Below are 14,868 nucleotides of genomic sequence, written 5' to 3'. Positions count from 1 at the left end.
TAGGGGAACACCTTCACAAAATAACCAATGTTAAGAAAAACACCAGAGAATACTTTACTTAGCTTAACAAAATGTAAATTTGATGATAAACAAGCAGCCCTAAAATAAAATTTCTAAAATTCTAAATTTAAAAACTCTAAAATTCTAAAAAAATTTCTAAACCTCCAAAAAATTACCCAACCACATTAATTCTCCTAAAAACCCAGTTAAAATCTTTTTTAAATGATTTTATCCAGAGGATCCCTACCTCAATTCAAAACACCCTTTGGTCTGACAATTCAAAGAACTTTTGGATTCTTCTCTTCACATTCAAAGCCAAATGTTCTCCATTTATTTATTTATTTATTTATTTTTTAAGATTTTTATTTTATTTATTTGACAGAGAGAGATCACAAGTAGGCAGAGAGAGGCAGGCAGAGAGAGAGAGGGAAGCAGACTCCCTGCTGAGCAGAGAGCCCGATGCGGGGCTCGATCCCAGGACCCTGAGATCATGACCTGAGCCGAAGGCAGCGGCTTAACCCACTGAGCCACCCAGGCGCCCCATCCATTTATTTTTTATTTTTTATTTTTTTGTCGATTTATCTTTATTAACTATTTACTATATAGTGTGTTAAGGAACCAAAAGCTACTGTCTGGATTAAAAAAGGAACATAGTCCACCAGAAACACGGGATTTGAAGTCAAAAGATGCCTGTTTAAATTACAACTTAATTAGGGTGACAGTAAGTATATTAAACTTCTACTTTGCTTATCTGTAAAACAGAGATAATAAATGCTTCACACGGTTATGAAGATTAATATATATCAGGATAGCACCTATTGAAACATTTGTAAAATATAATACAAATAAGGTTTAGTATGGCTGGCTAAAGACTTGAGTCCCCTGAAAGATCCCAATTATGCCTTTTCCACCTTTATATCCTACTACGGTCTATAATACAGTAAATATTCAAGATATGCTTAAATATACATACCAAAAACACACCTCTTCCCTACTAAATCTTATCCTAGGCAATGTTTCCTAAAATGTGTATCAGAATCACCTGAGGAATTTACTAGTTTGAATACAATTCCCAAGGCTCTAAAATAGGCTATGAAATCCTCATCTCTAAAGGATGGACAGAGAATCTACAATTCTATGGTACTTTAAGAACTACTACATTTTTAGAGATAAGATGGACAAACTGATCATTCTAAGATTTATTTTGGATATTGGGAATGTCTAGCAACTTGGGAAGCAAAAAGGTAATTTTAATTGGTACAATTTCTCCTTTATATAACTAGATCACACTCACAAAAAGAAAATAATTTCTTTACTTATATACATTTTCTCTACACTGATGAAATGAAATCCAAATGTACAATGTTCCAGTTTCCTTTGGGTCTCATGTCGAGTGATGTCAATAGCACATACAATCGGATATGTAAGGTGAAAAGTGTTCCTTCAAAGTTTATGCCTCAAATAGCAAGGATTTAATTTCTCATGTACAAAAAACAACACAAAGGTTCTTTTAATGTATTTTACACCAATGATCAGATTTTCATTTTACACGTAACTGGTAAGAGGAACCTCAGAGAACATCTACACAAGTAGTTTCAAACCTGGGGTCTTGGAGCCCTGGAGTTGCCATCTAAGAAGCCTCAGGGACTCTAGGGGAAGACACTAGTTCAACCACAGCAACTCCATTTTTCTGTCTTGTAAGTACTGGACTTGTAACTCTTTATTTTAAGACATGGTTCTGTTGCTCTCAAAAAAAAAAAAATTTTTTTTTAAGATTTTATTTATTTGGCAGACTGAGAGTACAAGCAGGGGGAGTGGCAGGCAGAGGGAGAGGGAGAAGCAGGCTCCCCGCTGAGCAGGGAGCCTGATGTAGGACTCGATCCCAGGATCATGACCTGATCCAAAGGTGGATGCTTAACTGACAGAGCCATTCAGGCACCCCAGCTTTCAATTTTTTTGAAAATTTCTTCCAAATATTTCATAGAGGGGGAAATGGAGGCTGAGAAAAAAATGACCTGACCAAAATCACTCAGAAAATCACTGGCAGAATTAGAACACAAGTTTTCAATTTCCTAGTCAAAGGTTCTTTCTGATACTAAAAGCTCTACATATAAAACCACTATTTTTCCTCAGTAACAGTTTTCAAAGACTCATGATAATTTTACCTACCTGAGCAATATGCCTCCAATGACCAACTTCAGACTCAAGTCTTGAAACTTGGTTTGACAATCTATTTATTTCTTGTTGTGATGAAATTATGTCACCAAAGTCCATGTCGTCATCGTGGAAACCCGAAGCATGCTGGCTGACACGGTAGCCGAACGGAGAGGACGCAGGGGCTGCCGGTCCTCCGCCAGCTGACTGTGTGCACTGAGTAGCGGACTGCAGCTTCAGCAGCTGATCCTGCAGTGCAATCTGTCTTGCTTTAAGATGGCTGATTTCTACCTACACATTTATAATCTGTATTTTAGAGAAGGTACTTTAAAATAACCATACTGACATCTTTATAGACCCATAATATTAAAAGTTGTATTAATTTAAGATTATCCAATGATGGTAACTCCTTCAGCTGCATCCAAGTCTTCTATAACACCCCAACCAGAAAACCTTTATTTAAAAACCAAACGTGATTTACCAGTTAAAATATGGATAATGTTTCAAATAGTAAAAAGATCAGAATATCTCACTCGTGTGTTAACTGGAGCAACGAAATTCTCATTTGAACATGGGTTTACTATCTTCTGTGTATCCGGCAGTACAGACAATTCTCAGGGTTCTATCTGTATTATCAAACCATACGTGATGGGAAAGTGAAAGCTGTAGCAGTCTGTGTATTAGCAAGTTTCTTTGGAGCATCTGTTGGAGTAGTCTGATGTTACCAATTATGGCGGAATTTAGGCTTAAAATGCACCAGGAATCAGGAGTAGCTTTGTACTGGTCTGTTCAACAGCTGGAAGAATGCTTTATTAATCCATTCTTAGATAAAAGTTATTATTAGCTTTTGAGTCTTAGAAAGAAATCACACAATGAAAAAGGCCTTGGCTTTAGCCTTGGCAAAAAGGAGCCAGTGAAAATTTGACTTACTCAGGGAAAGAATAATATAAAAATTCTGAAACCTTTAGTGGAGTTTAAACTAAGGACTGGCAATACCAACTCATTGTCCAAAAGAAATTACAAATATATGGATTTACCACAACACCATATCATTACTCAGTGAGAGATTATTCAAAATACAAAAGTGAGTAAGCTAGGGAGAATTGAGATAAGCTTTCTGTTAAATACCTACCTCAGAAGACACCCTGCCACAACGGGGAATATGATACTGGGAGTTAGCTGACCAGTAACAGTATTTCTACACATGTACAACCAAGCAATTAGACAAATAAAAACCAAATACAATTACGTCAAGTGTCATAACAGGTTTCTTGTACCAGAACCCCTTCTCTAAAATGTATGGGTAGCATACACATTTCATTCATTTGCCCATAAATGACATGACGTAAATTGCATCTCTGGAATATGAGCATCATAATGAGGGCAGAAAACTGTAGACCTTAAGTATATTCATATATTATCTTTCATTCTAGTAAAAAATACTGAAATTTTGAAAAATGAAATTATTTTCAAGTGTAACTTTTTTTCTTTTAAAGATTGTATTTGTTTATTTGAGAGAGAGAAAGAGCATGAGAGGGGGTAGGGTCAGAGGGAGAAGCAGACTCCCTGCTGGGCAGGGAGCCTGATGTGGACTCAGTCCTGGCACTCTAGGATCATGACCTGACCTGAACCCAGTCACTTAACCAACTGAGCCACGCAGGTGCCCCCAAGAGTAATTTTAATATAAAGAAATTTCTCATTTTAAAACTGGTATTAATATCAAGTTATTGAGTTAAAAAATGCAAATTAGTAACAAAGAAAAGCATTTCTAAACTAAAATGCTTTATTTGCCCTCTAATAGCAATAGTTAAGTAGAAAATAAAATTACAGATTTTCCACAGTAGTGTTTCCAATTAGAATGTAAGCATCAGAATCACCTATGGAGTTTCTGAAAAATACCAATACCAGGGCCCCTTCACAGTAAACCAAAATCATAATGTCCTGGAGGGCATAATTTAAAGTATCATGGATGATTCAGCTGTAAACCCCTGGGTGAGAACTACTACACTACTGTAATATTTATAAGTCAGTGCTGATCAAAGTGTGGTCTATGGACTAAAGGCATGAATGTTTACTACCAATCTGTGATACGTACGTAAGTTTAAAAAATAAGGCTTAAAGTCTTTTAAAACAATTTGACACAGCAATTTTATAATCTGTTAAATCTTTCTTAAAAGTGGGCTTTTAGCTTTAACTAGAACTTGTAATTTTCCTTTTTTATACTCATTTTATTTTTGTAGTCATTTATTTTTATAATATTTTATGAAATCAATTCCCAACAGATTGGAAATTTAAGCTCTTCTTTAAATGTTTACCTGTAATGTGGCTTGCTTTTACTTTTCATCTCAGTATGTTACTGAAAGAACTAAAACTCAATACATCTAAATTTTAAAACCTCAAATATGGGGATGCCTGGGTGGCTCAGCTGATTGAGCATCTGACTCCTGGTCTCAGTTCAGGTCATGATTTCAGGGTCATGAGTCTGAGAATGGTGTCAGGCTCCATGCTCAGTGCAGAGTCTGCTTGAGATTCTGTCTCTTCCTCTCCATCTGCCCCTCCCCCTCTCACACATGCTCTCTCTCTCAAAAATAAGTAAATCTTACACTTGATCTTAGACAAAAGGCCAAGAAGTGAGAAAAATAAATAAACCTTTTAAAAAAACCTCATATATGAAGTTATGATAGAAACAAATATTTAATCAACAAACTAATGAAAACCCCAATGATTAATAAAACAAGAAATAGCTCAATTCAATAGAAGAACTAAATTCCATTTATGTACTAAACACTGAAGATATTTCAACAACAAAATGAAACATGGAGACATCATCTATATTTTAAGAATTCATTATAATGCTGTTTAAATTATATAATATCTATTATCAGCATGGCAAAGAAAAAAGCCAATTCAAAAATAAACATTTCTAATAAACTAAAGGGAAAAAATATTTATAGAACGATGTAATTCAACTTAATATACTTAATACTGTTTTTTCATGGAAAGTCAAATAAATGCCAACTCAATATATATGAACACTGGTAGTCAAAATCATTTTTAAAAACGAAATGCCATTAACAATTATCACACTGATTCACAATTTTAAGTGAACAGAGGAAAAATTAGGTTTCATAAAATCAGAAATTACAAGCAACAGATGCCTGAAGATACTTTATTGAAAGGGTTTTCCTCTTTTGGAAAGTAGGAAGTAAAGGTTAGTTTATAAAATACAAATTTAACAGAAAAGCTTAAAATTCTTAAAATAATGGTATCAAACTGAGTTGGGAATTACTAGCTTCATCCCCCTTTCAATATTTTTATGGATCTGTAGATAGCCTGATTTATAACTCTTAAAACCCTTCCTAAAAACATTACAAGGAAACAAATATGAAGTAACTTTAATAACTTTTACCTCCTTCTGTTGTAGTTGATTTCGATAACTTGTAGATTGCTGCTTTATTTGAAGCTCTGATGCTTCATGCTTCTCTTCTAAATCAGTACAAAGTTTTTTGAGTCTCTCATTCTAGAAACAAAGAAAAAAGTATTTTCAACAAAAAGACTAAAAGTAAAACATGTCAGTAACAGTTATGTGCATGGCACCATGAAAACCGTATCACTTTATACAGAAAAAGGTATAAAATACAGAAGTTCTCAGAATTCTGAGCTTTGAAATAGTTTTAATTAAAGCTACAAGTGCAATAAGCACGTTTATAGAGATTATGTAAAATTCTGAACCAGAGTTAAAAAAAAAAAAAAGTAAATCTTATCTAATGATCTGTATTTCCCCCATCTCTGTGTGTCCAGGGTCTAGCATGTAATAGGCAATCCATGTCTGGTTAATGGATAAACTAGATTACACATTTCAACTTTTGTTTTCTTCCCAAACATAACTTTTTAAAAGAAATCTTTTTAAAAAATACTTCTTGATGGAAGTATAAGTAGGAGGCCAAAGCTTCATATTACCTATCCTACCTTCATACTACCTACCTGCCAGGCTTCTGAGGTGCCTCTGAAAATTCCAATTTGAAAACCATACTAGAGCTCAGTTCAAAAACTAGTTAGAAGTACACAAAATATTCTAACTCAATGAATCAAGATATCATAGTCTTTTGTTCTAAGATTTTAGAAAATATGTTTTAAAAATTACTTAAATTTTGGGGCACCTGAGTGGCTCAGTCAGTTAATTATCTGACTTGGTTTTAACTCAAGTCATGATCTCGTGGGTCATGGGATGGAGGCCTGTGTTGAGGTCCCTGCTCAGTGGGGAGTCTGCTTGAAAGATTCTCTCCCTCTGTACCCCTCCCATGCTAGTATGCACACACACTCTCTCAAATAAATAAATCTTTTAAAAATTTACTTAAATTCTATGTACTCAAACATTAAATTACCTTAATGAATAAGGACATGGAGCAAGATAAATGGGCACTAAAGCTTTCTGCAAAAGAATTTACAAATTGTCACTGATAACTTACTAAGAATTCTACTAATATATCTACAAACATAGTTTAACAATGAAAACTGAGAGAAAGGTGACAGCTGTGGTGGGGAAAAAAGTTCCTGCTAAAAGATGAAGATTTTTTCACTTTCTTAGAGTCTAGGAATTTCTTACAACAACAGATGTGAAAGTATGATCCAGGGAGATTACATAAATATGCGGAAAAAAATCAAAGGAACAAACATAAACCCTAGTCTGGGGGTCTGTCTCCAGAAATCTAATGCAGACTCTGGTTATCTTGAAGAAATAGAAATAAGACAGAGGCCCACACAACTAATTACCTTCTATTCTACTGGTGGCTTTTGTGTGACTTTCTGTGAACTTTTAACATGAAAAGCACCAACACAACTGAAGCAACATGATATAGTGAAGTCAAAACCCAGTCAGAAAAGTCCACTCGAGACTTTTTCAGATAAAACTAACTAAAGCTATTTGTTGAACTCTGGTGAATAACTAGAACTTGAAAACTTCCTATTTGGCCAATATCTAATTGCTTGTCTGCCCTCATGTCCCTAGCCATGTGAGTCACAAAGGTTGACAAAGTACATGAAGAACAGATTCTCTTCATGTGGCTGATCTATATAACATTACATGTCAGTGGCCAGATTTCTTTTTTTTTTAAAAATTTTATTTATTTGACAGAGATCACAAGTAGGCAGAGAGGCAGGCAGAGAGAGGAGGAAGCAGGCTCCCCACCAAGCAGAGAGCTCAATGTGGGGCTTGATCCCAGGACCCTGGGATCATGACCTGAGCCGAAGGCAGAGGCTTTAACCCACTGAGCCACCCAGGCGCCCCCAGATTTCTTATTACATGGAATATGGAACCAGGAGGTGAAAGGAAAACGAATAGACACACAACAAGAACAGAGAGGGGTAAAAATGAGAGAGACAAATCCCTGGTGGTCTGAAGTTCTGCTTGCATCCCCTTTCTAAAATCTGGTTACGATTTCTGCCCTTGAAATCCATGAGATTCTCATATTCTTAAATTATTCCATCCTGGGGGCACCTGGGTGGCTCAACTGTTAAGCATCTGCCTTTGGCTCAGGTCATGATCCCAGGGTCCTGGGAGCCCGGCGCATCAGGCTCCCCACTCAGCAGGAAGCCTACTTCTCCCTCTCCTGCTCCCTCTGCTTGTGTTCCCTCTCTTGCTGCCTCTCTGTCAAATAAATAAATAAAATCTTTTAATATTTAAGAGATCATATTTTAATATTTTAATATTTAATATTTAAGAGATCATAAGTAGGCAGAAAGGCCTACTGAAAGGCCACTGAGCCACCCAGGCACCCCAAATAAATAAAATCTTTAAAAAAAAATTATTCCATCCTGGTCAACACTGTTATACCATCATAGTCTACTAGAACCAACATTACTTTCTGAGTTTCTTTTTGAGCAGTCCTAACTATCTGTAAGGACAGATATTTAAGACTTTTATTCTTTCTTAGATGTCCTTTAATGGAGAAAAATAAAAATTTTTTAAAGAATTTATTTATTTGACAGAGAAAGAGAGAGCAGGTGAGAGAGCACAAACAGGGAGAACGGGAGAGGGAGAAGCAAACTCTCTGGTGAGCAGGGAGCCTGACATGGAGCTCAATCCCAGAACCTTGGGATGGTGACCTGAGTCAAAGGCAGACAGTTAACCCACTGAGCCACCCAGGCACTCTGTAAAAGTACTTATTTTTAAAATAAAAATAAAACTCAGAGCGCCTGACTGGCCCAGTTGGTGGAGCGTGCAATTCTTGATCTCGAGGTTGTGAGTTTAAGCCCCCCATTGGGAGTAGAGATTACTTAAAAATAAAATCATGATTTTATTTTTAAGTAATCTCTACTCCCAATGGGGGGCTTAAACTTTAAGTAATCTTAAACTTTTAAGTAATCTCTACTCCCAGTGGGGGGCTTAAAATCATGATTTTATTTTTAAGTAATTTTAGGTAATATGTATATTACTTAAAAGTATATATGTAGGGGCGCCCGGGTGGCTCAGTGGGTTAAAGCCTCTGCCTTCGGCTCGGGTCATGATCCCAGGGTCCTGGGATCGAGCCCCGAGTCGGGCTCTCTGCTCCGCGGGGAGCCTGCTACCTCCTCTCTCTCTGCCTGCCTCTCTGCCTATTTGTGATTTCTCTCTCTCTGTCAGATAAATAAAATCTTTAAAAAAAAAAAAAAGTATATATGTAACTCATTCTATCGTGCAATTACCATAAAGGGACGTTGAACCCTTTAAAAATCTAAGAATTTTCATGAGATTATAATGACCTTGTTCTTCTGTCTTTGAAACATTTTGATATTTTGTCATTCTAAAAATTATATATTTTATCATTATTTACCAATTATTCTCAAGTAGGCTAAAAAAAATTCTTATATAGGGGCGCCTGGGTGGCTCAGTGGGTTAAAGCCTCTGCCTTCAGCTCTGGTCATGATCCCAGGGTCCTGGGATCCAGCCCCGCATCTGGCTCTCTGCTCAGCAGGGAGCCTTCTTCCCTTCCTCTCTCTCTGCCTGCCTCTCTGCCTACTTGTGATCTCTGTCAAATAAATAAATAAAATCTTTAAAAAAAAAAGTCTTATATAATAAGAAAACAGAAGACTGACAGACTCACCCAGAAGAATGATGCAAGACTGAAATAACCAGTTTTCAGACAGCAGTGCCCAAAGTACTGTAACACCTTTCAGAAAGGAAAAAGCTAGAGACACCCACTTTGTAGTGTCTTATTGGTTTTGTTGTTTTTCACTTTTATTGAACACATCTAAAAATTCAGAACTTTTGTTTCCACAAAGAAAAGAAAATGGACAGAGGAAAACACTTCAGTTATTAACACAACCCAGAAGACAAATATGAAGAGACAGAAAACAGCATTCTGGAGTCTGATGGTTGTGGTGAGCAGGCTGTAGAGGTAAAATCCCAGCCAAGTCTTCAAATAAAAGCATCCTAGAGGAATATTCTCAAACTCCAAAATTGATGAGTGAACAATGTATTTCTTTTTACTAATTTTCTTTACAAGATTTTTTATTTATTTGAGAGAGAGAAAGACTGCGCTTGACCACAGAGGGAGAAGCAGACTCCCTGCCGAGCAGAGAGCCAGACTTGGACTCGGGGCTTGATCCCAGGACCCTGAGATCATGACCTAAGCCAAAGACAGACACTTAACAGAATGAGCCACCCAGGTGCCCCCAATATATTTCTAAGAACAAAAAAGATATATGGTGTTCTCATCAAGTTAGTCATTCGATAGGAAAAGATTTTACTTCACAATATTTTGTGACAAGGACCTGAACCATCCCACTTCGCTAAAGGGCTATGTGATGGTATTCTTTCACTATGTATATATTTGTACACCAACATTTATTTGATATAGTCCATAGGTGGACAAATGCTGTAGGCAGGTGTGTATACAAAGGTGCCTGGTAAGAAAAAAATGATATAAAGTGAAAAAAATTCAGTGGACTGATCATTCTAACTGGTATTTATATATCTAATTGGTATTTATAAATCTAATTGATATTTATAAATTAGCTCTGTAATTATGGAGCAAAGATGACAGTCATCATCTCTTCAACAAAATGAGCCATCAAAGTTTGCAAAAATATTGGTTTTAAAGACACAAGAACCAGAAGTCATGATCAGCTGAAACCTACTAGAGATGTAAATGAAATCTGGAATCGGTATTTACAAAATAACAGGCATCTCGGTTCATGCATAAGAGTTAAAAAGCAGTTAACTGCATTCAGACACTGTCTATTTTGAGTATATATGTTTTCAAAACCAGAAACATATGGAATAAAAATATGGCCTTGCCATAAATAAGTTCTTACTAAAATTTCTGAAGAAGTTTTTCACTATCACTTTATTCCTACTTCTATAACTTTCTTACAAAATGATTTACTATAAAAAAATTTAAGAGTTCACTGGATCCAGATGGTAAATGTATATGAGATTTTTTTTTTTCTTGGCATAGAGGTTAAATTGAAGAAACCTAACTAATTCAGTCAGCTTGAAATATTAATGTCTGTAAACAAATCTAATCTCCTCTGGAAAACACAATGCCCTCTGTCTATACTAAAACTTTCTAAATAGGGCTGCCTGGGTGGCTCAGTTGGTTAAGCATCTAACTCTTGGTTCTGGCTAGGTCATGATGTCAGGGTTGAGCGATCAAGCTCCACATCTTGGAGCCTGTATGAGATTCTCCTTCCTTCTCCCTCTGCCCCTCCTCCACTCTCGCTTTCTTTCTCTAAAATAGATAAATAAATAAAATCTAAGACTTTCTAAATAGGATTTTACATTTTTTAGTTTCCTGATGGCTTTAATCACCTTATTCCCTTTTAACATAGTCATGTACAGGGTGAGGGTATGAAGTGCTTCTGTGCCAACACACAGCAAGAATCAAAGTCACCTTAGAAAACAAAGCCCTTGGGAAACCCAACAGTACCTTTTCTTCTAGCACATGAGTAGCTCAAGATACTGTGAATAAGCATCAAATGAGAAAGGTGGCTTTCATCTGGGGATGCATGATACCAAAAATATTTCTAAACACTAGAATCATGCTTACCTTAACCCCGTGAGATTAGAAATGAGATCAACAGAGGGACAGAAGAATTCTCTCTCCCTTCTCAAGCTCAACAGAGAGCAGTCAGTCACCAAGCAGATTCACCCTACTTACTTTTTTCCCCCAGATGGACACTGGAGAATTTACCTAAATTAATGCCACTACACACATCTCTGCCATTTACTTTTTCTGGGTGGGTCTGTACTAATTAATGAGTGCCTTCTCAAGAATTTCTTTAGGGATTACAGGAACAATTTTCTCAGCCGTACAAAGAAAGAAGTTACTAAGTTCATCTGTCACCGAAGCATCTACTTATTAGGTAATTATACCTAACGTCTCAAGTGTCCCCAAACAGCCATCTTGAATTGAGACAGAAAACCGAGACAGTCCCTCTTGAGAGGTCCCTCTACGTCCACCTTGGTAATCTGGGCCAGAATTCAATACTGCTCGTCAGTAAATATTTTCTAATATTTTAAATTCAATTTTCTCTGTTAATGGGCTTAGCAAAAGGAAAACATGCTTACCACAGTCCTCTAAAAATACCTTTTAATGAAATATTGTGTTCCCTCACTGTTCTTACCCATAAGCTAAATAGTTGAGTGTCTTTAGTACTTTATAATAGATCCGATTTTAAATCATTTCATTTTTTTTATGGCTTTCCTTTGAACCCTTCCCAAGTTTTCCTCATCTCCATTAAGTACAATGTCCAGAGGTAGTTACCACGAGGCACTAACAATGAGCAGAAAATGGTAAAATTAGATCTATATTTTAAACTTCTTTGTTTACAAATACCACACCTTTTTCTCATGTTAGCAGATTAAAAAGGTCTAGATTAAATAGAATTGCATTCTTCACATCATACTTCAATAAATGTACCACTGCAGTTGTGCACACTGTCAGAACATGGTAATTCCTAGATAAACTGCTAACACTAGCTCTTCTACCCCAGGCCATTTTCCAGCATGTAAAAGATGACGGGAATATTAAACAAGAAAGTGGAGTAACATGTAAATATGTTCTTCATTTGAAAGATGATACACTAAAAAGAACTGGGACAAAGGGGAAGAGATAAAAGTGGTAAGCAGTGTAGTAAAAACAGAGAGCTGAAAAAGAGTTACTGCCATGCCTTCAGAAAAGAAAAAAATCTAAGTTCAATAATAGTCTTTAATTTTCCTTACCTCTGATCTTAAGACTGAATGAATGGCTTCAATTTCCTTTCTTCTAGAATTAGGTAATTCTGCTACGAAAGAAACAGCATACACTGAATATATATATGATAAACACCATGTGAATAAACAGGCATTTTAAAGTACATATATCTCACTGAGCTTTCAACAGAACGGAATGCTGATCTGAGAACAAACTCAGAAGACAGGACCACTTGATTTTTATCACAATTTCCTATTGCCACATATGTGCTTTATTATCATGTAAATCGTTCTTTTTGCCTATATTCTGGACCTAGGTAAGACATCTACATTTCCCCCTTGGAAGTGTTCAATAAGATTTTATTATGGAAAACTGAGTTTTACAAATTAATTCTCTCTGTGGGTTAGTTTAATTTTAGATGAAACTTACACAACTGGGGTTGAGGCCTTATTTCTAACTTCTGCTCCCAATACTATCAAATAATAATGACCCCTAAATAAAGAAGAAAATGCACTAAAAGAACACTTAGGTCAAGTAACATGGGCACTATCTATTTAAAATGGGGATGAGCTCAGTCTGCTTTTGTACATTTTCATTTAAATGGAGAGTCGGGACAGGGCACCTGGCTGGCTCAGCCGGTGCAGCGTGAGACTCTTGATCTCAGGGTTGTGAGTTCAAGCCCCACGTTGGGGGCAGAGTTTACTTAAAAAATCATAATTAAAAATTAAAAAAAAAAAACACAGAAAACAAAAAACAGAATCAGAGGTCAGCTCCATCAAAATGGCACTGCTGATGCTACCAGAACATCATCATCAGTTAAGATTTTTTTCTAGTATTTTTCATTAGTCACAGAACTTTAATACTAAAGAAATAACTTCTCTGTTGGGGGAAAAAAAAGAAAGAACTTCTCTGATTTACAGTTTAAATCAAAAGGAAATACAAGTGACATCCAATAAAGAATAATGGCAAACCCACTCTTCTTGTTTTGAAAATCACCAGGTGCAGTTGCTTCTGTGGTTGCTCATACATCTTGCTTAAAACTCTGACAGAACTGTCTAATTGTTACTCAGAAGAGAACAAATTATAATCCAGTCTGTTTAGGAGGGTCATTGTTAGAAGCAGAAATGTTTTAAAGAGAAATAAAAATAGACTTATGCAGCCCTCCTCTCTTGCCTCCCTCCAAAACAAACAAACAAACAAACACCTGGTCTTCTTAAGGATAAAGGGGAGATGTTATGCAGACCCCAAAATTCTTTCTTGCTGAGGGAAAATAAAACAACAGGTACTCTTTATTAATGCTTACCATCTGCCAAGCATTGTACCTTCATGATTTCATTTAATCCTCCCAACCCCATGATAGGTATGACTACCTCTATTTGATAAGGAAACTCTGCTTTATAGAGGCTAAGTATTTAAGAATTTGCCAAAGACCCACAATCTATAATGCATGGAAGTGGGATTTCAACCCATGTCTAATTGAAAAGCCCAAGTTCCTAACCCTGAATAAATCAGTACAGTTTCTGGTACAAGAGCAACTTTCTGCTATTGCAAAGACAGATAATCTTTCAAGCTGTACCAACAGAGCTATGTTGGAACTGTTATCTTGTTCACTGCTGGCACAGGGTAGATGTCCAATAAATACTTGTTAAATGAATACATGAACTGTATTCTGACCCTTTAAATGATTTGCAAAATCAATAAATTAGGTGTTAAACAAGTCCTATTTTAATAGAAAGGGAAATAATAAAAGCATTAAGCAACTTTGCAGATTTTTAATACTCAGCAATTTTTTTTTTTTTTTACTGAGCATCTACAATGTATCACGGAAGGTGCCAAATACTGGTGATATAAGGATTATTTATATATATTTATACACACACACACACACAGAGTCCCCACCGTGGGCATCAAGAACAGAGGTAAATTATAACTCCACATGGTTAAGTGCTCTCACAGAGATCCTCAAGATCACATGCAATCGACTTCAGCCTGCCATGGAATGAGTATGGTTTCACCAAGTACCTGGCACATGAGCAAGGTCATACAGGAAAAAACTGTTTTCCAAGCAAAGAAGGACAGAGGCGGAAGTAGAAAAGGAAGAGCTTTCCACACAGAGGTTTGGAGTTGTGTAGGTACTTCACAAAGTTCCATGTGGCAAAACCTCTGGGTGCAAGCGCGTATGTGTGTGAACATGCATATGTATGGCAATTTGAAGAGAAGGGGAGGGGAAAAGATGGTTAAGACTAGAAAAGGGAGGTTGATCTCAGATAGGATAGGTTTCTGGTCTCCCAAAACTAAGCGGATTGGATTTCATCCAATGAATGTTCTGAAAGGAACAGAGCTAAAAGATTCTACAGCACCTATGTTTTAGAAAATTGGCAACACAGAGAAAATGGGAGTGGAGTCCAGAGAAACGTGTGACAGGATGGGAAGGAGAAAGTGCATGGGAGAGAGAACGGGGGTGTGAATCAAAGAACACAGGGGTAAAAAAGGAAGGGACAAATATAAGAAACAAATCTGGCATAGTCGATGAACAAGG

General features: G+C 36.4%; 1 protein-coding gene across 3 annotated transcripts in view; it reads right to left on the bottom strand.

The window, feature by feature from the left end:
• TRIP11 (thyroid hormone receptor interactor 11) overlaps positions 1–14,868 on the bottom strand; it is a 70,070-nt gene that overhangs the window by 53,240 nt on the left and 1,962 nt on the right. For 2 of the 3 annotated variants that reach the window (XM_047738368.1, XM_047738370.1), the window contains exons 2-4: positions 12,359–12,420; positions 5,564–5,674; positions 2,170–2,445 (exon numbers count right to left, since the gene is read on the bottom strand). In XM_047738368.1, the coding sequence (XP_047594324.1) occupies positions 2,170–2,445; positions 5,564–5,674; positions 12,359–12,420 (449 nt within the window). The remainder of the gene's footprint in view (positions 1–2,169; positions 2,446–5,563; positions 5,675–12,358; positions 12,421–14,868) is intronic. The other variant, XM_047738369.1, reaches the window with a different exon arrangement.

This window comes from Lutra lutra, chromosome 7 (genome assembly GCF_902655055.1).
Source record: "Lutra lutra chromosome 7, mLutLut1.2, whole genome shotgun sequence".
Taxonomy (NCBI): Eukaryota; Metazoa; Chordata; class Mammalia; order Carnivora; family Mustelidae; genus Lutra; species Lutra lutra.
Note: the sequence above shows the minus strand (reverse complement) of the source record. Positions and strands in the feature narration are given on the sequence as shown.